The sequence below is a fragment of the Medicago sativa genome, chromosome 1, assembly GCF_051527215.1.
Source record: "Medicago sativa cultivar Bolivia chromosome 1, Bolivia_mono, whole genome shotgun sequence".
In the NCBI taxonomy this organism is placed as follows: Eukaryota; Viridiplantae; Streptophyta; class Magnoliopsida; order Fabales; family Fabaceae; genus Medicago; species Medicago sativa.
The window spans coordinates 93,127,627-93,152,016 of record NC_140749.1 but is presented as its reverse complement, the minus strand read 5'-3'; the positions used below and the strand labels follow the sequence as shown (position 1 = coordinate 93,152,016).

The window sequence follows — 24,390 nt, the reverse complement described above, 5'->3', positions numbered from 1 at the left end:
GAATCATGCGTTCTCTAAGTGTGTAATTATGTTTCTGTCATATACATTGTCTACCGTGAAGTTAGCTTTTACAATTAAATTGTATTTTGGTACCAGCTTTAACACTGGTATCAGAGTGGTAAGATCCTAGGGATTAGATGATTTCAAAGCAAAGCATGGAGGTGCAAAGCAAAGCATGGAGGTGCACATGGGGATTATGTAACGTAGATTTTAGGGGCTGTTATCCAGGAGGGAAAATCTGTAAAAGGGACCTGAACAAGAGAGGTTGAAAGCTAGAAGAAAATTGAATGAGCTAATGGAGACTGTTGCGACAAACTACACTTCGACCTATTCAAAATGACAATTTTGGTGAATAAAACAAGCGTAAAATGGTGTCCAAGGTTCTGCTAATCCACGAAACTTGATGGATATTGGAGGGAAAAAGTGGTTTGCGAAACAACTTGGGAATTGGTTGTAACTATCATGAAACGATTTTCTAATTTAACCTTGAAGGGAAGTGATTTTTTTAGGCAGAGTATTGTTAGTTTTCCTATTAGAGAACAATCTAAGAGAAGAGGGCACAACTTAATTGGGAGTTATGGGCAATTATGTTTTTATTAGGTCTCTTATGTTGTATATTTTTAGGAATAAATAAATAGAGAAAGAAAATGAGAAAACTATTATGAGATAGTTATTGATTGGTTATTGGAGGGAGACCAAAACAATTGAATTTCTTAGATACGAATTGCACTGCAACAATAGATATCCCTTAACTAAGGTTTTATGTGTGAATCACGTTTTCTATAAGTGGGTGTGATTATGTTTGTTTTAAACATATTCTACCATAAATAGAAGTCAATTTCTACAATTAAATTGTACAATTTTGGCACCGGTTTTTAATATAACCATGGTATTATTCCCCATAAATAATGACACTAGTGAAAGCAATAAGATGGTTATTATTATTCAGTAAAAAAAGGGGAAGTTATGGGGAATAATACAAACGCCTTATAATCCACCACTTTCTTTCATTGGTTGACCAAAATTAAAGTTCACAGTGAAGGGATTTCCTATTGTCATGGCGGAAACCCACTAGTAAATATGAAGAGTTTGCTAATATATTACACCCTCCGTTTCAAAATGAGTGTCGCTTTAGCCAAAAAAATTTGTTTCAAAATGAATGTCACTTTACATTTCCAATACAACTTTAATTTTTTCCAACTTTACCCTCAATAAATACTCCCAACTTTTTTCTCACACAATTTTCAATGCAACTTTAATTTTGTCTTTTTCATATAAAACAAGGGCAGTTTAGTAAAAGTGTTATGTCTAATGATTATTTCATTTCATTCTTTAATCTGTGTGCAATTGGCTAAAGCGACACTCATTTTGAAACAGAGGGAGTAATACTTATTTACAATAACACCTGAACGATTGCAGTAGTTCAGTCATCGCATATGAAACCTTTATCAAGTTATCACCACAATGCCGCATAAAAATAATCATCATCATGCAGGGTAGTGGAAAAAAGATGCACACTACTAAATTGCTACCGTGAAAACTGGAACTTTTGTGAAGCAGAAAGGAAAAACTATCGTGAACTACTGCTCAAGCACATCTCATTATACATGCAAAAAGGATGATCTCATGACCTGCTTTCCATTGTTGTAAATTAAAAAAACATGGATCTAAGGTTTAACCAAAAACGCAGTGAATCATGCCTAATGTTCTTGACATTAGGTTTGTCTGAGATCAAACAATGCCCATTACTTGTATTACAATATTACACAACTAATTCTGCCATATATCATTAATATCTTGCTCCATGATTTTTCTCCACAACCCTCTTACCAAATGAGTTATGTGCTTTCTTTGATTCAAATATGTTGTTTTTCGCTCTGTACTTCTAGCCAGCATATAGAAACATATGTCCACTTGTTATCCATGTCGTTCTAAACCACATTATATTTATTTCAATTTTCCTTATTTTACACATGAAACATGTATAATAACACTCTTGGTTCGTAACATTATATATTTAACACTATCATCCTACCACTAATAATCTTCATCTTTGGCTATATGCTTCATTTCTGCCCGTGACCCTTTAGATTTTACATGGCATTAGCACTCCTTGTATCTCTTAACACCCAACCTTAAAACCTCTCTCAAAGAGTCTTCTCTATTCACCCTTCAATAGTCATCATTTTATACTACAATTCCTAAACATGGTTTTAATCCATTTACATTTTTCTCAAACTCACATTTGTAATCAATTTTCTCTATTGGCATGACTTCATAATTAATGCAAGTTTTCTATGCAGTTTTCATATCACAAAAAAACAATTTAGGAGCATGTCACCCTGTTCTCGTGTATTATAAGATGCTCCTCTCCTTTTCAAAAATAACTATAAGCTACAGTAAAATTAAAACAAACAGTTACTATAACAAAATCTAAGACATTTAAACCCTAGGCACTAGCATCCCTTATAACATAACCCCCGTGGACACACTCATACCCTCTTACACTATTCTAATGGATAGATAAAGGAGAGGGGCGATTAAATATCAGGAGTCAGGACACCCCTATCTTCGACTGAGCCTAACATCAAATGAGGAAATGAGAACATGCCTACAATATTATATAGTAAAGGCCAATAAAGAGCACTTTGAGTGTGTAAAAGAGAGAAAATGGTGAGTAAAATTGGTGGTACCCAACAATCACAAGATCCCTCCTAATAAAGAGCATGGAGTGCTCAACAGCCTGCTCTGATTAAGACTTGTGTAATTGAAAGACCAATGCTTATTTCCACATTAACCTTTTAAATCTCGAATGCCATTGGTCAACTAGATTTTCTAAATACAGTTCCAATAGTCCAAACTAATGTTCTGAGGCATCACAACAAAAAAACGAATTCTTTCAATAAAAGGTTTCAACAACATATAGCATAACCAACTCTAACACCAGTGTTATGATTTTCTATGGTACAAATACAACGCCTTGGAAAAAAGTAATTGAATTCTATACCAGCTAACTTTAGGATGAAGATGCTAATTGCTTCAATTTTGCCTGTAAAATAAGCCCAGCTTCATCCGCAACGTTTTTCTTCTTGGACGCAACCTGCATTTGTAATTACATCAAGATTTTTTCTTGAACACGATTTCATTATAGTTGAGCCAAAAATATCAAAGAGAAAATTGGTAAGCTCATTTCCTAGACAAAATATCAAATTAGGGTTTAAACTAAAATAAGTGTTATTTGAATAATCACTCTCCACAACAGAATAACCACATTAGTATAAAACTAACACAATGATCGAGTACAAATGACAATTATTCTAGTATAATCTATATATATCGTGAATAAACAAATTCAGTAGAAATACATATATCAAAATCAAATAGAGTACTTAATTAATAAGAAAATTAATTACCTCAACAAGTTGATCGAAGTTAGATTTGAGTAAGTTGATTTTGCGCTCGCAGTAATCCTTTCCTTCAGGCATGGTTTTCTGTTTTCAACATCAACACAACATTCAAATTAAAATTAATATTCCATAACCCTAAAAAGAAGCATATACGATACAGATCTAAATAAATTAATCGGGGAAAGAGTTGAGCTCACCTCGACGAAATAACCAGTTCCGATATCGACGAGAACGTGATGAGGATCTTGAAGAGTAGCAGGAACATAGAGAGAAGCGGTGAGAGGAACAAGGATTTTACTGCCGAGAGAACGGAGAGAGAGATCGTTGAGAGCGGTGGTGGCGAGTTCAAGACGAGTGGTGGCGGTGCCGATATTGTTGAGACTGTCTTGAAGAAGGTTAACTTCCATATCTGCTTGTTCCTTAACTGCTTTCAACTGTTCAACGCTCATCCTCTCCAGAGTCATCGCTCCGCTTCCGCTCTTCGACGAAGCCATTTTTTGAAGGTTCTCGATTCTCGCTGTTCACTCCCTAAACCCTCCTCCAGCTCCGATTTGATTACAATTACAATAAACAACACTCAAATACACTTCATTTCTTTTTCCACTTTATTATTTTAGTACCTCACCAAAATAAATTATTTTACTTATTAAACTTAGAGCCCGTTTGTTATAGCTTTTTTAAGAAAAAAATCACTTTTTTTAAACAAATAATCACTTTTAAGAGTTTTGCATCCGTTTGTTACAGATTTTTAAAAAAATCAGAATCTAAAAATAATCTAAAAACAGCTTCAAATGAGAAGCTGTTAGGAGCAGCTTAAAATAAAATAGATTTTTTTTAGAGGAGAGAGAAAATATAATTTAAAAGATTGAACTAATTTTGTAACAAAAAAATCCCTTTTATATAGTTGTATCCAAACAAACTAGATTATTTGTTTAAAAAAAGTGATTTTTATTACAGTAAACAAACGCAAAATAGATTCTGATTTTTCATATAATCTCTAAAATATAATCTCTAAATTATTTTATATCAAAATCACTTTTATTTTAATCCGTAACAAACGGGCCCTTAATTGCAATTTTCGTTACTCAATATTTATCATTTTGCAAAATTGATTTTCCTGTTTTAAAATTTGATATGTTTTAAAAGTTTAATTGCATATTTGATCCATTATATTTATTTTAGGTTTTAATAGTTTTAAGTTGATCTCAAACGTGTTGATGTTAATAACGAAAAGGACTAACTCACTATGGAATTGGTAACGATCGAGAACAACTTCAAACTATTAAAATATAGTGGACTAACTTGATCATAAAATAAAAATAAGGAACTTAACATGCAATTAAAATTAAATTTGTTTTAAATAAAGTTTTTGGATTTTTCTTACGATTTCGTCAACGTTGATGTTTTTCCATCATATATCACGTCATTTAAAACGTAACTTATTACTATCTTTTTAGGAACCAACACTACGATATTTTAATTTTAAAATGGGGGGAGCAAATACGCACTCTACTTAAATTTGTTAACAACAACACATGTTAGTGAGGGGAGTATTATGCTACTTAAAAAAATAAATATGATTGTTAGACCATTTACAATGGTTAACCCCATTCAACACCCTTCAACATCCACTTTTTCAATTCCCAACACTCCACATCATTTTCTCTCTCTTAATTCAACACTCATTCAACTTTAACCTCTCCAATGGTTTTTTTCATTCAACACTCTACCCCACCACATTTTATTTCTTATTCTTATTTAATTTTATATTTTTGTTTTTATAATTACATAAAATTACAATTATCGATTATAATTAAATTAAAATAAAGAAACACTTAACAATTTTTTTTTTGTAAAAACAAAACTTATTTAAATAATTTATTTTTATTTTCTTAACTTAAAATGCAATACAACAAACTAAGCACGCAACACACAAATTACCTAAAATGCAAGAAATTTGGTGAAAAACCAAAATTAGGTACGTTTTGATGTATGTTTTGAGGACGTTGGTTGAAAAATTGATTTGGATTTGGATAATTGTTGGGATTTTCGTAGTTAAATGGGTAATTAGAATAATTTTGGGTGTTGAAATGATTATTATTGGGATTCATTTCACTAAAAATAAGATTAAAACTTCACTTAGTTTGCTAATAGAAAGATAATACTCCCTCCGGTCCTATATATAAGAAAAGATTCATTTTTTAGATACATTTAATAATCAATGAATCTAGTCTTCATTGTAAACGAGATACATTAATTATTCGATGTATCTAAAAAATGAATCTTTTCTTATATATAGGACCGGAGGGAGTAATAAGATGAAGATAATGAAAAACTTGATTTTTTTTCTTTGTCCAAATCAAATGAACCAAGTCTCTATTTATAGAGAAAAAAAATCATGAATTTTAGTATTTTTTATTTTTTTAAAAAATTAATTTACAACTAAATAATTGAGGTCCAATTATTAAAAAAAAAAGAATCCGAACAGCCAATCATATCTCGCCACGTGTCCCTATCTATTCATAACCCATTCTCTCTCACCGTCCTTTGCAGCGCCCACGCGCCTTGTCCCCGCGTGTATTGCACGCTCCCTGTTTCAGCCAATAATCGAGTGACGCGTGGCACGGTGCAAGTTTCAATTGTGTTGAATCCTTTCATCATCTCTCTCATCCATCTCACCATTCAAGAGCCTCTAAACACACCATTTGACTGCCTTTGCTTGTTTAATGTCAGGTTCAACACAATCATTGCACATAGTCTTATGCGTAGACTGAGATTTGATTTTAAGTTAATGATTCAATTTATATACAAGTCCTTTTTTCTTTTGGGTACGCTACAATTCCTTTTAGAACATGAGTCAAACGAAGTGAAGTGCAGTTCAGTTTTATATGCAAAAGTCCTTTTAGTGCATAAATAAAAAATGAGGGAGACTCGTGTACAAAATAATATTTTGTAAAGTTATTGTGCCATTTTACTCTTATGGGAAAAAAATAAAAGTATAAATTAGTCTTTTGTAACGGATACTTCAAAGGAAATGTTAACGAGTGCCTCCGAGACACTCTTTAAGCACTTTAAATGGTAAATTTTTAATGAAAAATTGTGTCTGGAATACATTGAAAATTGTAATAGTTGACTTTTTAAAAGAATAATTACTAAATTTGGGATGCTTAAAAAGTGCCTCCAACAGACCCTTACTTCAAAAGGATTTTGCGGACTACGGAAGACATTACAATCATGAATGTCTACGTACTACAGTTGTACAAATCAATTGCTCAATCTTGGAAAGATGAACACAGTATCGACTAATCTTAAAATAATCCAGCTTCAGAACTGCAAGTGACTGCAGTTACTGAATAAAATGGAACCAAGAAAAATAATAATACAACAGAACAGGTACCCTTCATATACACACAGAAACTGGTAGTAAGATGTTCAAGGACACATCCAAACAAAATGTTCATGACACTTACCATGTAGATCATTATATAAACTGTGTCCCACTAATCTGGTTCCATTAGACAACAACTTCAATGATTTCTGCTTCATAATGCATTAGAAATGATGATACATGAAAACCACAAAATTACTTGTATATCAGCTAAGGACCAAGTCACTGTCATTAGATCTTGAGAAGAGACACTAATCAATTATGTAGTATATGATTGTTGTGTAGTTTGACCTGAAAAGTTCTGAAATTGTGATTCACCCCAAAAATAAGTCATGTTATGCAATTTTATAGAAGCTCAATCATTGGGCACTTGGAGACTAACGAGAGTCACAAAGTACAAGGACTGACGGAAGAACCAGCATAAATTATTCCTTTAAATTGTGATCTACAACACACTATCACTAAAGCTTCAGTTCCATCTTCACAAAGAACCATTTCACAATTAACAACAACCATTGGAGTAGATTTTATCCCCTATGACTTCTTTTTAAAGGGTTATCATTAACCATCGCTTCATTTTCCACAGCAAAGATGCAACATAGATAATGGATAAGTGCCTTGTTTGACTAAATTCACAGAACCCATATGTTTATAAACTGTAGCAGACCATCCCTAAATAAATTAACTTAAGAAAATCAAATAGCAAAAAGATGTAAGGATAATATAAAAAAATAAAAAAACTCAATTCTAAACATATCAATTGAAAAATCAAGGACAATGACAGTAGCATATTGCAAAATGAAATCAAGCTCATGCCCAACAACACACACAGACTATAATAAATCACTCCCACTGCAAATATGAGCAGTGAAACAACAATCATTGCCATAAATTTCATTAAAGAAAATAAAACCATACTTTTTTAAGAACAATTTTCTTCTGTGTAATTTTCTGAAGCATCAAAATTCTCCAGGCACTTCTTTAATGGCATCTTCACCTGGCACAGAATAGAAAGGCTAGTTTTCTGAAGCATCAAAATTCTCCAGGCACTTCTTTAATGGCATCTTCACCCGGCACAGAATAGAAAGGCTAGTGCACATATTTGTGAGTATTTCACAAGTCAGAGTAGTTCACGTTTAGGCAGTATGTGTATAAGTTCGACAAAGACTGGTTAGGATTTTGAATGCACAAAGGTTGACCAGAAAATTCGAGAACAGATAATCATAACAAACCTCATCGATAGATGGCAATGAATAATCCAATGGATACAAAGGTGCTAGAGAGTTACTTGGACTAGCCTCTGTGCTGCCAACATCTTACGGTTAGAAAAGTAAGATCATCAACAAAATCAGAAGATTAATGAAGATCTTTTAAATAATTGACTTTGAAAATCATGTAAACCCCATCATCAGTCACAAAACACACTAGTAAGTATAAAGAAAGTTGACAGCAGAAAGTAATATTAGAACATGTCTTGGCTAAACCTAAGCAATTATGCATCAGGAAATGATCAGTTGTGGTCTCTTGAATTTTAGGTTCTACGCTACATTCGAATTTGGTTGCAGCAACAAAGCATACTCACCTTGTACGTCAACTTTTATATGGCAGGAAAGCAACAACTAGTAAAAATTATAACAGTGGAACTGGTAATTTTAAAGATATGCAAGGTACAGGTAAATAGAAATGAAAAAGTAACGGCCATTATAAAATTTAATAAAAAAAAGTTGAATCGCTTAAGGAGACAATATCAAAGGAAGAAAGCCAAAGAAACATGCAGGTGGTATGGCTTTAACTTTAAGGGGAGAGAAAATAAGTCCTCAAAAACAGAGAAAACAAAATGCATATCATTATTTGAGTCAGAGTTGGCAAAATGTAGAAAACTTGTTAACTACTGCTGATACTATAATTGGTAAAATCTAGAAAAGAAGATTTAACTGCTAAAACGATCCTGATCTCCAGCAGAACAGTCATTATGATTCAACTTTATGTATCATAATCTAAGTTTTACAAGCAAAACCAGCAAAAATATGTACAAGATTCCATTGACGTTAACTAATAATGATAGGAGAAAACTTACATTTAAAACTAAATCCAACATAAAATGTATCCAGGACCTTGCTTCAAGAGAAACTGAGAAAGCACATCACGCACGACGTTTACTCAAACGCCATGAATTTGGCTCGTGGTATCTATCATAGAGTGGTTCAACACGTTCTTGACGCTTCCGTTTGCTCATCTTTGTAGGATCTGCCACTTTGAAGAATCTTGGAGCCAATTCAACAAGCCATTTGGGGTCTATGACTGTTACCTCGCGCATATATTCCTTAGTTGTCATTACAAGCTCGTGGTATATGACCCAGTCTGGCTGCCTCTGGAACAAAGCTGAACTTGGATGAATATATACAGGCTGATTCTCAACAAGGGTTCTGTAACCTTCCTGGGGGTCCTTTCTAGCTGCATGAAAAAAGAACCCTGCAGTGATAGCCTTCCTGATCTTGGAGAAGTTTTTTCCAGCACTCACGATATCCAATTTGTACCTGAATATCAATGTTGATGATTTAGAGTACAATTTAATATAAATGATACTTTACATGACTAATGTCATCATAATAACTATAAACCACACAATCACAGTAAAATGTTGGTTGCAATAATTGCAACGGGAAGCCCAAAGTAAAAAATACTACTTGGGTATCGCTTATATAATGGAGAAGAAATATCCCATTTCATTATATATATATATATATATATATGAGCAACTCACTTTAGAGTGTAAAGTGGACAATATCAACCGTTAATTAACAAATTAAAGTAGATATTTGCAGATACATCATAACAAATCATGAGTTTGATACAATAACAACCTTTGATTTTCTCACGTTACACTTAACTCACTTTAGAGGATCCCCATTAAAAATCTAGTGCATCACTAAAATCGTCGAGAGTCTAAAAAAGATTGTGCAAACTAAAATATATAGAACTGAAGTGGAGACTCGACATAGGGCTGAAGTCATTGCTGTGACAAAAAGATCATGGGCTCGAGTTATAAAATTAGAATGTTGGAAATGCTATGCAAATACAAGGCTAATTTTATAACTCGAGCCCATGATCTTTTTGTCACAGCAATAGATTCTAAAAAAATAGATTTTCCTTTGTATTTTTAAAAATAGATTTTTTGGAAATTTATTCAAAATTAGTATAAGTTATTTCAAATTCATTTGTTATAAGTTAAAAAAGATATTTTGACATTCACTAACCTAAATATTTATTGTTCGAGATTTTACATAGTAAAAATCGCATATTTTTTCAAAATGATTCAAAAATGATTTTTATGAAAAGCTATTTGAAATAGCTTTTTTTTTTTTAGAGATTTTTTCAAAATTTTAGTATCCAAAAAAAATTATAACAAAATGATGAAATATCTAGAATCACATTTTAAGATAAACTATTCAAACCGATTTTTTATTTGAAGCTTTCCTGAAAAATTTCTTTGTTAAAAAAACTTTAACAAAAACATGTTACACTACGAAAATCTATTTTAAAAAAAGCTATAACAAACGGGCCCATAATCTCTAAAGCATCGAACACCAGTACCCAAAAAATGGCAGAGTGCGGGTACATACCAAGTGCGGCACGGATACGTGCAGGGTGCAACTTATGGTCGCGCTGATTTTCTTTTTTTTATTCTAGTTGTTGGACAGCAGAAACGGCTAGTTTGGGGCGGGTACGCAAGGGTGAAAACATGTGGGTTAAATTGCAAAAAACAGGTTGGGTCCACAATCTTGAAACAATACTGGGTTCTCTCCTCCGGTAGATCAAAACTGGTGCGAGTCTGTGACCATACGACTATCTCTCAAGTTTCAAATTTTTCAATTCCTTCGGTACGAACACACACACTCTATTTCAGTGTTGGACCTGGTACAGCTGAGCGTAAAACCCCAGGTATAATTACCGTTGAAGTTAGGTTTTAGTTTATTCAGGTACGAGAGAGGAAAAGGGATGCTCAAAATAATAAAATTATATTGATATTGATGTCGAGTGATACGCTGTATGTTATTACAGAAGACAAAGCATTATTTTCAATATACTTTGTATGCTGCTGAATTAGACAAAAAAATGCATAGTTGATTGACTATATCACCTTTGTATCTCTTGCACTACCCCTAGTCTTATACATGTACAGGCACAAATCTAACTATTAAATAGTTACTCTCATCTTATTTAGACACAAAGAAACTAGAGTTACAAACAAGTGTATCAGCATATATCATAAGGTCCCCTTTGGAGGAGCTTATTTGAGTTTATCTACAATAAGACACCCTTGTTAGTTGTAATTTTGACCATGTTTCAATTAACTTATTACAACAAATTTTGAACATGCATTACAATACTTTGGGATTAAGACTCAAGGTGTGTGCTAAATTTAATGATCAAATAAAAACCAAAAGAAAAGGAGCGAGCACGGGAAAATTATGATGTAACATTTGAGATAAATTGGATAATCTACAAATGAATATGTAATTATATTCTAAATTATGTGGAGAACTTAATATGTTATAATGCATGTATGCAGTGAGACCGTAATTCTAAAGGTTCCAACTACACCTAAACTTTAGAGACCTAAAAAAACACAAGGGGAGACATGTGCTCTTCAGACTAGCTACTCTAACAGAAAATATAAATGCATAAATACGTTAAATTATTCCTGAATAACCCCTCTGCCCGGGAAAAAAGGACCAACATTCTCTGTCTTTCAGTTTCAGGTTGAGGCTGGGCACAATTTGAAACGATTGACAATCTAAAAAAATTATCATGCCCACATATCATAGTAGAACTCTAATATTTATTTTATACATTTTAACACAATCCATTCCACCACAGTATAGTACTGAGGTGGTGGCACATCACCTTTACCATCATAAGCTTTTCCTTTCACGAGGCAAATTTCACATGTTTTTATTTTATTATCATGTTATAAAAATTACCTAGGACTATAACTCCTTCACACGGGAATGGATTCTCTCAATTTATTTTCTCTATTCCATCTCACCATTAAATTATTTTACTCTCAATTTTTATATTAATAACCCATCTCGCCTTTTTCCATTCAATGGTGAGATTGAATACACATTAGAGACATGAGTTTTTTTTTTTTTTTTTGAGAGGATCCATTCCCCCTTGCCACATATTTTCCATACTTCGGAATTCTGTTGGACAAGGTTTCCCATTAATTTATTGAACTAAAAAACAAATGAAGAGTACAAAACAAAGAAACCAAAGCAAGCAAATTTTCAGAGGATATATAAATAGATAGATAGAAATCTTACTTATCCATGATGGAGAGAAGTTGTTTCCTAACATCCTGGGCTCTTCTCAACGATCGAGATTGAACAAAGTTCTCAAAACACCAGGGTCCAGAAAAGTTTTTACTTTTCCAGGATTCATAAACAGCAAGTAGTGTAAGATGGTCACCCTCTGCCTGGAAAAACCTAGCCTTCTTCTGATCTGCTTGGGCTTGTTTCTCCCTGGGCCTGTAAAAAATATTGCCAGTCTGGATCATGGCAATTATGGTCAAAATCTCATCACTGCATCCAAGGTCTACACTGGCAAGCAGCATCTTGGACAGTGGTGGATCCATCGGAAATTCAGCCATTTTCCTACCCAATTTGGTTAGAAGACCCTCGTCATCCAATGCTCCAAGACTGTAAAGCTGCTCCATGGCGGAAATTAGTGCTTGGGGTGATGGTGGATCCAAAAAATCAAATGACAGAAGATCATTTATGCCCATAGCTTTCATGCTAAGAGTAGTCATGCCCAGATTTATCCTTTGAATCTCTGGAATTGCAGTAGGGGACATCTCATTCCTATATGCACTCTCAGTATAGAGACGATAACACTTTCCAGGTCCAGTACGCCCTGCACGCCCAGCTCTTTGTTTGGCAGACGCTTGTGATATCGGAGTAATAACCAAGGAATCAAGACCTTGCTTCGGGTTATAAACATTTTGCTTAGCAAACCCCGGATCAATAACATAAAATATCCCATCGATAGTCAAAGAAGCCTCAGCAATGTTTGTAGCCACAACCACTTTCCTTTTCCCAGGAGGAGCAGGATCAAATATCCTAGATTGCATTTCACTAGGAAGGGCACTATAAACAGGTAAAATGATCAGCTCAGGGACATTCTTACCTAATCCCTTCATTCTCTCATGGAGAGACTGGCAAGCAAAATCAATCTCCTCTTGACCAGTTAAGAAGAGAAGAATGTCTCCTTCAGGTTCTGTCAAGTGGATCTGTAGGACAGTGATCAAAGATGCATCCAAGTAATCGCTTTCTGGCTGTTTAGCATAAAGTATCTCCACAGGAAAAGTTCTCCCAGGAATGGTGAAGATGTTACAGTTAAAGAAATATCCTGAAAATTTTTCAGCATCGAGGGTAGCAGACGTGACAATCAATCGCAACTCAGGTCTACGCTTCACCAGCTGCTTCAGCAGTCCGAAAAGAACATCCGTATAAATTGTTCTCTCATGGGCTTCATCAAGCATTATAACAGAATACTGTGACAGATTCTCATCAACCAATATTTCCCTAAGAAGCATACCATCAGTCATGTACTTGATTACGGTATCAGGTCCAGTGCAATCCTCAAACCGAATGGCATAACCAACTTCCTCTCCTAATCTACACCCAAACTCTTCTGCAACTCTCTTTGCAACTGACATTGCAGCCACCCGACGGGGTTGAGTACATCCAATTTTACCTCTGGTGGTGTAACCCACTTCAGCAAGATACTGTGTGACCTGAGTAGTCTTACCCGAACCGGTTTCACCAATCACAACCAATACCTGATTATCATGGACAGCCTGAACCAATTCTTTTTTTAGCTTGTAAATTGGCAAACTCTGCCTCTGTTCCTGAAGAGAAAGCTTTGACCTTTGCCCAAAAGTAATGGTTTTCCCATAGGCCTCCTTCTTCCATTCTGGCATATCATAGGCTGATAAGCCAACACCCCTCAACTCCTGGGCAAGATGCCTTTCACCTGACTCTGGCATAGGGTCTTCCCAAGGACGATTGAGATCCTTTGGAATTGAATCAAGCATGGTACGTTGCTGCTGTTCTCTTACTTCTCTTCGCTCCTTTATAAGCGCAGACTGGAGCGCAGCAGCACGACCCAGAGAACCTTCTGGATTCTTGAAGATCTTAACAGGAGACATATCCATTGAGTATCTGCTCTGCCCTTGCAAGAAGGCGGGTTCATCCTCATTCATCTCAATCTCAAGCTCTTCCTCAGCACCTTCTTCTTGGTACATCACTCCATCTTCCTCGTCATCGTAAGTCGGATACTCCGAAACACTCAAAACCCCCGAAGCAATCAATTGTTGTGCTTCCCATCTCTCAGGAGAACTCATTCTCTTCAACGGCCTGCGCGAAGAAACAGTGTCATCCTCCTCCACAATCCTGATCCCAGAAAGCCCTGTCCTAACCACTGGCCCATCCTTCGAGTCCTGCGGATTCGTCCGAAACGAATCCTCCTCCTCCGAGCTCTTCTTCAAGGGAAGAAGATCCTTCCCGGTATGTTGATCAACATCCCTCATGGAAAGACTCAACTTGGAACCAGAAACAGAAATCACCTTCACATAAACCTGTTGATCCCTTTTAACAACCTCTTTAGCATTAGCAATCTTCCTAGTAGCCATCTGAGAAACATGAACCAAACCCTCCTTTCCTCTAAAATCATCCAACTGAACAAAACACCCAGTATCCATCACCCTAGAAATTCTTCCTTTATAAACCATATACAATTCAGGCTCACCTGAACCACCACCGCGCCTTGAATCTCTTTCTCTACGACCTTTCTCATCACCACCATTCTCTTCCCTTTCATCTTCATACTCATCTCTCCTCCGTCTCTCGTATCGATCCCTATCTCTGTCTCTGCCTCTATCATCTCCCCTTTTATCGTGCCTATCTCTGTCTCTGCCTCTATCATCCCCCCTTTTATCGCGTCTATCTCTGTCTCTATCATTTCCTCTTCTATAATCTCTTTTATCATCTTCTTCATACCTATCTCTGCGTCTATCTCTTCTATCCCTATCTCTATCTCTGTAACCACCATCATCATCTTCATACCTGTCCATTGGTGGTTCCATCTGTTTTTGTTTTTCTCTAGCTTCGATTTCGATCTCTTCACGAAGTTCCTTAGCGCGATCTCTATCATCTGAAATTGCCAAAGCCTTGAACTTAGTATTGGAGGTGGAACTCTTCACGTTCTGATTCTCTTTCTCTTTTTTAGGTTTAGGAGGAAGAATGGCGTGGATAATAGTGAGAAGAGTTCGAACAAAGTAATCCGGCATCTCAGCACCGTTTTCTTTGAGTATAGCGTCGAATTCCTCGACCGAGTCAGAGGAATGACCTAACTCGGTGATGAACTCAGCGAGAACCTTGTCGCCGGTGCCGGTGTGAGATTCTAATTCAGTGCATACCTTAGATACAAGTGAAAGATACTCCAGTTTCTTCAATCCATCTTGTGGAATTTCAGCGGTAGCCATTGAACAAAGCAACAACAAAAAATTTGGGGAAAAATAGAGTAAAACCTCGGTGGTATATATGAATGAATTAAAGGCGGTGCCGGTGAGAGAATGGATTGAGAAGCCCTCTGTACCGCCGCGCTTTCTTAGTAATTCTTTATCCGTGTGGGAATTGCAAAGTGGATCAAACCTATTTAGATTTTTAGATTTTGTATGAGTTTCGGTTTGTAGACACAAGAATTAAGGCTCTGTTTGGATTGATGGAACATAATGGAGCGGAATGGAATGGAACGGAGCGGAATGGAACAGAGAGTTCATTCCATTGTTTGAGTATTTCACGACGGAGCGGAATAAAATTATCATTCCATTGTTTGGAAAGTGAACGGAATGGAATAAATTATAACTTTTTATTCCATTTTTACCCCTATTAATAAAAAATATACTTTACAAGAAAGAAATGTATTTCAAAAATATATTTATTTCATAAAAATGATTTGTTCATATAAATATATATTTATATTGTTTGTTCTTTTATATGTATATGAAACTTTATTTAAAATATTTATTTGCATTTCAAAAAATGCATTATTGTTCAACATGTTTTATATAAAAATAAAATAAACAATTGAAACAAGCATCCGTAAAATTGGAGTAAGAAAAAAGAGCAGCTTTAGAAGACGGTCAATGCATTAGTTTTCAAAGATTAAACAATATTAGTCAAAACAAATTAAAACGAGAAAAAAGATCAAAATGAAAATTGAGGCTGTGGTACTGTGCAAAATTGAAAGCAGAGAGACAAGTTAAAAATATAAATACGAAACAAACTTCACCAAAAAAAAATACATTCGGCTGGGATTTTTCTTTTTTTAAGGAGCTGGGAATCATACAGGCCAAATAAATAGCACGAAGAAGAAAATAGCATGTGGATAAAAAATAAAATGAGGATAAAATAGTAAATAATTTATTATTTAATTAGGTTAATATATCATTCCATCCCATACCCTCCAAATTGGAGGGGAAGCAAAATGAGAGTAAGTGATGGAATAGGGTGGAATGGATACCATCAAGTTCCATCCCATTCCATTCTTTTTTTAAATATCCAAACAATGGAACATAATGCCATTCCATCACATACCACTCCATTCCATCCAATACCACCAATCCAAACAAAGCCTAAATAACAATAATAATGTGTAATAGTATCTGGGTCGACTCTATTAAGAAAATGGAAATGTTAACTTGTGCCCTTGAGGCACGGTGCCGTCTGCGGTGGGAGACCTGAATAGATCACCTACCGTAGGAGACATGATGTTTTTTGTTTTTTTTTTGCAAAATGAATATGAACCATTAGATGAAGGTTAACTAACCATTGGATCAAAACGTTTACTATGCACCTCCAACATCCAATTGCTTTTTTTTTTTATTCTAAATTACTCTTCTCTTTCCTCTCTCACCCATGGGAATTCACATCTCGTCCATCATCTTTTATTCATACCCAAATCCATCTTTCCACATATGTTTTACTAGGTTTTATCAATCGGTTACAATATCCTTCCCTATGAAAATTTTTGGTTCCCAAACTACCATTCTTCAAACCGTCTTCCTTATTGGAAGTAGTTCTTTGTCACCCATAATTTTCAGAGAGCTCACATGCATTGAAAACAAATGAAAAGAGAAAGCCGTGAAGGAAAAACCCCATTGAAGAGTTTGAGTGGAAGTGAAAAAGGAAGAAGAAGTGGTTTGGCAGCCATGATGATGTTTGAAGCTTCTGGACTTAATTTTATGGGGATTTTTTTTCTTCATTAAAATGTATTAATATTATTAATTCTCACTTTAAATTTGAAATTAAATTCTGGAAAAATCGTTATTTTATGATGTTGAATTTAATCTTTAAATGCTCACCCAAAAATGTAGTGATGAGCTTGAATCATGCTGTCTTATTTTTAATTCAATCAAAATAATCAAAGGTTGCTGCAAAATTGGGTGAAAGGTTACTGCAAATCTCAATTGTTTGTGAGAAATAAGGCTCCGTACCAAGAATAAGAGGAGAGGACGGAAAAAGGAATGAAATAAAAAAAATATCAGGTGTTTGTTGGTTTATACTAACTATCATAGAGGTTCATAATCCAACGGCTGACTTCTATTTATTTTGCAAAAAAAAAAAAAAAATTCAAGTCTCCTACGGTAGGAGACCTAAAGAGGTCTCCCACCGTAGCCTTTACCTTGAGGCACACCACAAGTTTAGAAACTTATGTTTTATTTCTTTTTATAGATCCTTAACTTGTAGTTAACATGACCCTTAAGAAAAATATGGGATAAAAGTTATTTTAGTATTGAATGTTTAACCGGCCGTCAAAACTCACATAATTTTTTTATGTATCAAAATTTCTTTTTTTGACAAAATAAAAGATATTCATTCATTCAAATTGAAAGAGTACATCGATATAATGCAAATTCGCTAAAAACAAAAAGGATGAATCTGTGAACTGACTCACAACATCCATGTTAATAACATAAAACGGCAAAGTACAAATGCCTACACATATGACTATATTTAAATCTTCGGAATAACCATGTTTCCGGGTCTGCAACGTAGATGACGCCAAAGTCATCGATTGGATCTGCACTGGATCGAAGCTGATCTGACAATCTGAAACGATCAAATACCTGAGAGAAACAAGAAAAACAAACAATGTCGCACAAAGACGACGAACAACCAATGTCGCACGAAGAAGACGAAATCACAAAATAAAACGAAATAGATGTGAAAATCACTTATTTCAATAAAAGGGAAATATAAAAACGAGTTAGAGGGGTGATTTTGGGTCAAAAATTGACCCTAAATCACCCCTCTTTGATGGATGAAGGAGAAGAAAATAGGGTTTCTGTGACGGCTCAAAGGAGAGAAAGGAAAAAGAGAGAGAGTAATGTATCAAATTTCAAATAGTATTTGATTATGCATTTTATTAATTAATGAGACTTATATCAATAACGAAGTGTCGCTTCTTCCGCACAAGATGTGCTAAAAGATAACAACCATCATTATAATAAATGTTCAATCAACAAGTGGAAAAACAACACAGGGGTAGCTAACCTATACCTAAACAAAGAATAGGACAAGTTAACCAATTATGGACCCCTAACACAAAAACTGCATTAGCTGCCTTCATCCACCAGTACGAATGTATTTGAACCTTTTCGAAGCACCGATGAATGAAAATTTCGGTGTTATTAAACTGTTTATTATTATGTTCAGTCCATAACACCCACACACATAGAAGCCAAATAACTGCAAAAAAAGAACGTCTTGTCGATGCACCACCTAACAAATTAGTGAACTGGAAGAAATGAGTAGACACGTCAATCGGATCAACTCCGGACACCCCAATCCAAGCACGAACCAAATGCAATAACCCACCGAATATAGGACAGGAAAAAATTAATGTTGTGTTGTTTCCACCGACCCACATCCAGCGACGCACAAACGGACATCAGGACCGATCATACCTCGAATCAGTAAATTATCCTTGGTTGGCAACCTATTACGGAGAAGACGCCAAGCAAGGATTGACACCTTCAACGGAACATGTCTGCGCCAAATTAAATCTGAAACCTCAGCTACCATATTACCACCATCTGAAGTGAGCACATCATAAGCCGACTTAACAGAATAGCTTCCTGAAGGGTCGCGTAACCAATCTTCAATGATCTGGTGTGTTATCCTGCAAAACAACATTAGCCAAAAACAACCTACACTCCCCCACTAACACCTCCTCCCAATCCCACAATCTCCTACGCCACTCCCACGCCTCACCACCCTCGCCCCACCCCTTCACAAAAATTTCCTCCACTGTTCGATTTTTGTTGACACTTAAATCAAACAAGCGTCTAAATCGAACCGACAACGCGATACCACCCAACAGCGGATCAGTCCAAAAGAATGTTTTTCGTCCGTTCCCCACCACTTTTGAAACATTATCGCAAAACCAACCATCTCCGACACCCCCACCATTACTGTTGCGCAAATGCACAACCTCTCTCCACCAAAAAGAGGCTCGCCCTCCCCCATCCAACATTTTCCCATGTTCTTCACCATACCTGGCAGCCAAGACTCTATGCCACAAGCCCTCTCTATCTACTAACAACATCCAACACCATTTACCTAAAAGGGCCAGATTAAATTTTCGCATTCTCCTCACCCCAAATTAAAATAGTCTATAGTATTAAAATAATATATGAGGGTTCGCAATAACTCTTTTTATATAAGGATTTAAACGACGATAGGTAAATATTTATAAGGACTGATATGACAATAAGTATATATATTGAAAGACTAACATGACAATATTAATGAAACATTTTTACATTATGAACTATTTTGACTAACAAATTTCATAATCATGGACTATTTTGAAATTTTTATACACTAGGAGACTATTGTCATTACTCACACATTTGAGTTCAGGTATGTTCCATTTACCCAATGCTTAATTTAGTCCAATTAGGGTCTTAGAAGGAAGACATGTGGCAAAAAATTATTTAAGGGCTGAGATTTAAATGAAGTTAAAAATTAATATTTGTTTTTAATAAATCAAAACTTAATATGTTTCCTCTTTCCTCTTACGTACACTCAGTCTCTAATCTTCTGTCATCACTGTCAACCTCCGCCCACCGTCGTCAATCGCCTCCCACTGTTTCGTCCCCCTCCCCCTTCTTCTCACCGTTGTCTTGCTATTGCCGTCACAATCGTTGTTATCCCCTCTTATGTTATCGGGAATCTCCTGGTTTTTTGTCCGATGAAAGCAGCGGTGTTGGGCTATGAAAACTAGATTTGATTTGTATGATTTCGCTGGAATTAGTGATTTGATTTCCAATTTGTATTATTGAAAATCTCATGTTAACTCTCATAATGGATCAGTTCCGAATTCAATATCAAATGTTGATGCTCTTGATCCAATCATTGATGGACTAATTAAATCGAATGGGAATGATTGGAATCACAAAGATGTGCCATAGTTGGAGGTTCACGGCGGCGGACTACGGTAGGAGAGAAAACCTGATTATAAGTGAGAAGATGAACATATTGTTTTTATTTTTCTATTATTAAGACGTTAATTTATCAACTTAAAATCTCAGCCCTCAAAATTGTTTTTGCCAGATGCCTTCCATCTAAGACCCTAAATGGACTAAATTGAGCATTGGATAAATGGAGCATACATGAACTCTACACATTCGAGGACCAAAGTGACTATTATCACGAAAATAAAAGCAAATATATATCTTTTAGTCTTGTAAGTTTCACAAAAATACTGAGTTGGTCCTCTAAGTTTTTTAAACTTTAAATAGATCTTTAAGTTTTAAATAATTTATTTAAGTCTCTCAAAAAATTTTTTTTTATTTAAGTTGTTAATTTAATGCACTTAAAAAACTTAAAGGACAAACCCGATACTTCTGTCAAACTTAAAAGACTGAAAAAGGTATTTGGCAAAAAATATGAGAATTAAGAAAGTTGATTGTTGTATTAATTTTGTTGACAATCATTATTGTTTTATAAGTCCATAATTTACAAGTCTATTATTTTCATATAGTATTTATTACAACATTGCAGAAAAATATGTAACTTAACTAGATGAATAGTTTTTGTCAAAAAAAAAAAAACTAGATGTATAGTTGTAAAAAAATAATTAATACATTTCAAAATTTGAAAGAGGTTTTATAAAATTTAACAAAGAAAAACTCAAAAACGTCTTATAATTAAACGAGTTCAGGTATGCTCCATTTAGCAAATGCTCCATTTAGTCCATTTAGGTCATGGATGAGAGACACTAGATCGACTACCCGTGCTACCGCACGGGTCATATACATTGAAAAAATTACTTAAATGCAATATTATATATTACTCCCTCCGTTTCAAAATACATGTCCAATTTTTGCAATATGTACTATTCACTTGACTTACTTTGACCATACTTTTTAACTAATATATAAATACAAATATTAGCATGTAAGATGTTTGATTTGTCTCGACAAATATTTTCAAAATATTAAATTTTTATAATTTTTGACTTTAGATAATTAAAGATATTAATGGTCAAAATTGTGCATTGACATATGTGAAGTGATTGACTTGGACATGTATTTTGAAACAGAGGGAGGACATGCTATTCTAAAAACTGGAATGTCATAGTAACAAACAAAGATGACTTGATATCATATTTCATATTTAGACATTTCAAACAAAAAATATGATACACTACATTTAAAGTCGTATCAATACAATCACCGATTTCATCAATTAACAAAATTTTCATACCATTTTTTGATGTAATGTAACTCTTGATATTGGAACATATTTCTACCACTTATTAGCTGATGTGACTTGAGATAAAACTTATACACCATATTTAATTTCGACCACTTATTAGCTGATGTCAATACCCTAAGATTAACCTCTCAACTGCTAATGCATGGAAACTGGCAGAACTGATGGTAAATCGAAACATGTGCACAATCTAGTTTACCTACACATAGAAAACAAACAGTCACAATTAATGCTCAACAAATCATCAATTGCACAGAGCAATGATTGAAACTTGTGCATGCACAAACCATTTCAATGACCAAAGTTTAACATCTCATTTGAACTCTGCATTCAGAAGAAAATGAAAAGTCCCTGTTCATGAGATATATAGAGGACTCGTTTAGAGCTTGGCAACTATTAGGTTTTCAAGGTTATAATCATAACAATAGAACAACTGACAACTATTTTCAAGGATAAAGTCATTTAATTAGCACGATTGGTACTCTTTCTTATGGCTAAAGTCACTTGTTCAAATCACAATTATTATGTGGATCTGTTGAAAGAATTAGAAATGAAAGGAGGTTTTATAGGCACAAATAAATAGCTTGGAATGGCTGGATACTATTTTCAAGGTTAATGATAGTTTAGTTTGGAATTAGAACTACTGATACCTTTTTTCATTGCATTTGTTCATGTGTAGAATACACAATCTTGTTTGGCACCAAAGCTTCAAATATCCTTCATGTGTCTTTTAATTGGATCTTTTTCGCATTCATAAATGAACAAAAAAAACATTGAACTTTACTAAAACATAACACATACTTCTCGTTTGAAAGAAAAAAAAAAGATCAATCTATGACCATCTTTGAACGCTAAGGGACTTTCAAGATTCAAATCAAATTAGCATACCACGACACCAACTAATCCAACAAACCCAACAACCAATAGATAGCTTTTACAATGAACAATATAACTTATTTACAAATTAGATGGTCTATCCCTTCAAGTTCTATTTATACGTGACTAATTATGGAGCAATGGGATGATGGTACACATGTGTGGATATGTATTTCCTCCGGTCTCAATTATAGTAGGTAGATAGACATGTCAAGATAAGTTAGCGTCTGCGATGGAGGAAATACAAAAATATTAAATGGTTAGAACATGCACGATAATATTTGTCTGATAAAGATGATAATTTTCAAAATAATGAATACCAGAAAACCTGATTGTACATCATTCTAACTTAACCACTTGATTGAACCGTGTCTGAAGTTCAAGAGATATGTGCATAAGGAACAGAACGAATCCCCATTACAAAGTCTGAAACAACGGAGGAGAATGTTTTGGATACACGATCTCCTCACCATAACGATTCTTCACTTGGATGACGAATCAAGTTGGTTGAACGTTGATCAAAGTTATAGAACCACCATCTCGTAGGTTGTAAACATTATGGAGTTCAAGCCATCCATCACTGAAGCATAATCTTCCGTTTATCTTCTCAATTAGGACATCAAATTGATTGTAGGCAAGATCATTCAAAACATCTCAAGTTCATCCCCAAAGTCTCATCAACAATGTTTGAAGAATTAAATAATTCTGTTACATATGAGAAAGGGATAGAAAATATGAGAATTTATGTATATATGAGAAAGGGATATAAAATATGAAAATTAATGTATGACATCAGTTACAATCAAAATCAATCAGATATATAAAGATACCTCATTTGGATTAATTCAAGAACGAAAGTACGACACTTTAATTGAGCAACTTGAGAAAACTGTCGTTGCTAAGAGTTGATAACTTATCGAAGGCAGCTGCTTACGCTCAAACAAATGACAAACTGAAATTCATAATCCATATATATGTCAAATGGAAACGACTGTCTTCACCACAATATCATATGCCATGGCTGCCTTGTGGAAATGTAAGGATTCCTAACATACGTATAGGGAGACTTATAACAGATAGTTATCAGATGTGGAGAAGATGCAAGGTCATTAGGAGTGGAAATAGTCATAGATATATTCAAACTAAAATTAAAAATAAAGCTAACACTAAACTTATAAAATTAAGATAAAGGAAAAACATGATCTTAGCAAAAACTCGAAATCAAAATTGGCCACTTTAATTTAAAAACAAAAAATTATAAACCCAGTTTTAGGAAATTACATGAAATAGTTTAACAAAAGACGATGCATGAAGTCATGACGTATTATATTGGAAAAATCTGACATATTAAAAATTAAAAGGACTGGAGGAATGAGTGAAAATTACTTCTGATTCAATATGAGAGCAAACTATATCCAATTTATCACACACAAAGTTTAGGAGATTACAATAGCCAGTAGTAATTATTATGAGAATGGGTCTTGAGAATTGGATGGAAGGCAATTAGTTAATGAAATTAATTAAATGCAATTGAACATGTGAGGAAGCACTACGAAAAAAAATTTCATTACCAAAAAAAGAACATGTGAGCAAGGCAGCATTTAAACGTACATATAGATAGCATTAGGAAGCCATATGGTTGTGTGATTGGTTGTATGGGAAACATACCATAATTTAATGAGGTTGGGAAGATAATGGTTAGTGAATACCGATGCACTTTAAAGGAGTAGATATAGGAGAGAAATGTGGAATTTCAATTTCAAAGTGAGGGCGCCATTTTATTAGAATTAGGGTTAAGGAATTAGGGTTAGCATGTTAGCTAGGATTAGATATAAAGATATGGCAAAAAAATATCCAAAGACTGTAATTT

General features: G+C 34.5%; 2 protein-coding genes and 1 long non-coding RNA gene across 24 annotated transcripts; all 3 read right to left on the bottom strand.

The window, feature by feature from the left end:
- Nucleotides 1-2,831: 2,831 nt before the first annotated feature.
- PFD5 (prefoldin 5) lies at nucleotides 2,832-4,032 on the bottom strand. Its single transcript, XM_085740841.1, has 3 exons — nucleotides 3,605-4,032; nucleotides 3,414-3,491; nucleotides 2,832-3,100 (listed from the first exon to the last, which is right to left on the bottom strand). The coding sequence occupies exons 1-3, from the start codon at nucleotides 3,899-3,901 to the stop codon at nucleotides 3,017-3,019; spliced, it is 459 nt and encodes a 152-aa protein (XP_085596967.1). The 5' UTR covers nucleotides 3,902-4,032; the 3' UTR covers nucleotides 2,832-3,016.
- Nucleotides 4,033-6,571: 2,539 nt separating this feature from the next.
- On the bottom strand, nucleotides 6,572-15,537 carry LOC146959275 (putative pre-mRNA-splicing factor ATP-dependent RNA helicase DEAH5). 22 transcript variants are annotated; one of them, XR_015024883.1, is made up of 6 exons: nucleotides 12,123-15,537; nucleotides 8,873-9,332; nucleotides 8,028-8,095; nucleotides 7,866-7,884; nucleotides 7,714-7,792; nucleotides 7,427-7,467 (listed from the first exon to the last, which is right to left on the bottom strand). XR_015024883.1 is itself a non-coding variant. In XM_085740840.1 (2 exons), the coding sequence occupies exons 1-2, from the start codon at nucleotides 15,341-15,343 to the stop codon at nucleotides 8,939-8,941; spliced, it is 3,615 nt and encodes a 1,204-aa protein (XP_085596966.1). In that variant the 5' UTR covers nucleotides 15,344-15,537; the 3' UTR covers nucleotides 8,725-8,938. The 22 variants fall into 22 exon arrangements, 1 of the variants encoding a protein (XP_085596966.1); XR_015024881.1 differs by lacking the exon at nucleotides 7,427-7,467 and adding an exon at nucleotides 6,572-7,086 and having other exon boundaries at nucleotides 7,866-8,110; XR_015024876.1 differs by having other exon boundaries at nucleotides 6,572-7,467; nucleotides 7,714-7,884; nucleotides 8,028-8,110.
- Nucleotides 15,538-21,355: 5,818 nt separating this feature from the next.
- LOC146959274 (uncharacterized) lies at nucleotides 21,356-24,241 on the bottom strand. Its single transcript, XR_015022983.1, has 2 exons — nucleotides 22,841-24,241; nucleotides 21,356-22,747 (listed from the first exon to the last, which is right to left on the bottom strand). It is a non-coding gene; the product is annotated as an uncharacterized LOC146959274 (long non-coding RNA).
- Between the last annotated feature and the right edge of the window lie 149 nt (nucleotides 24,242-24,390).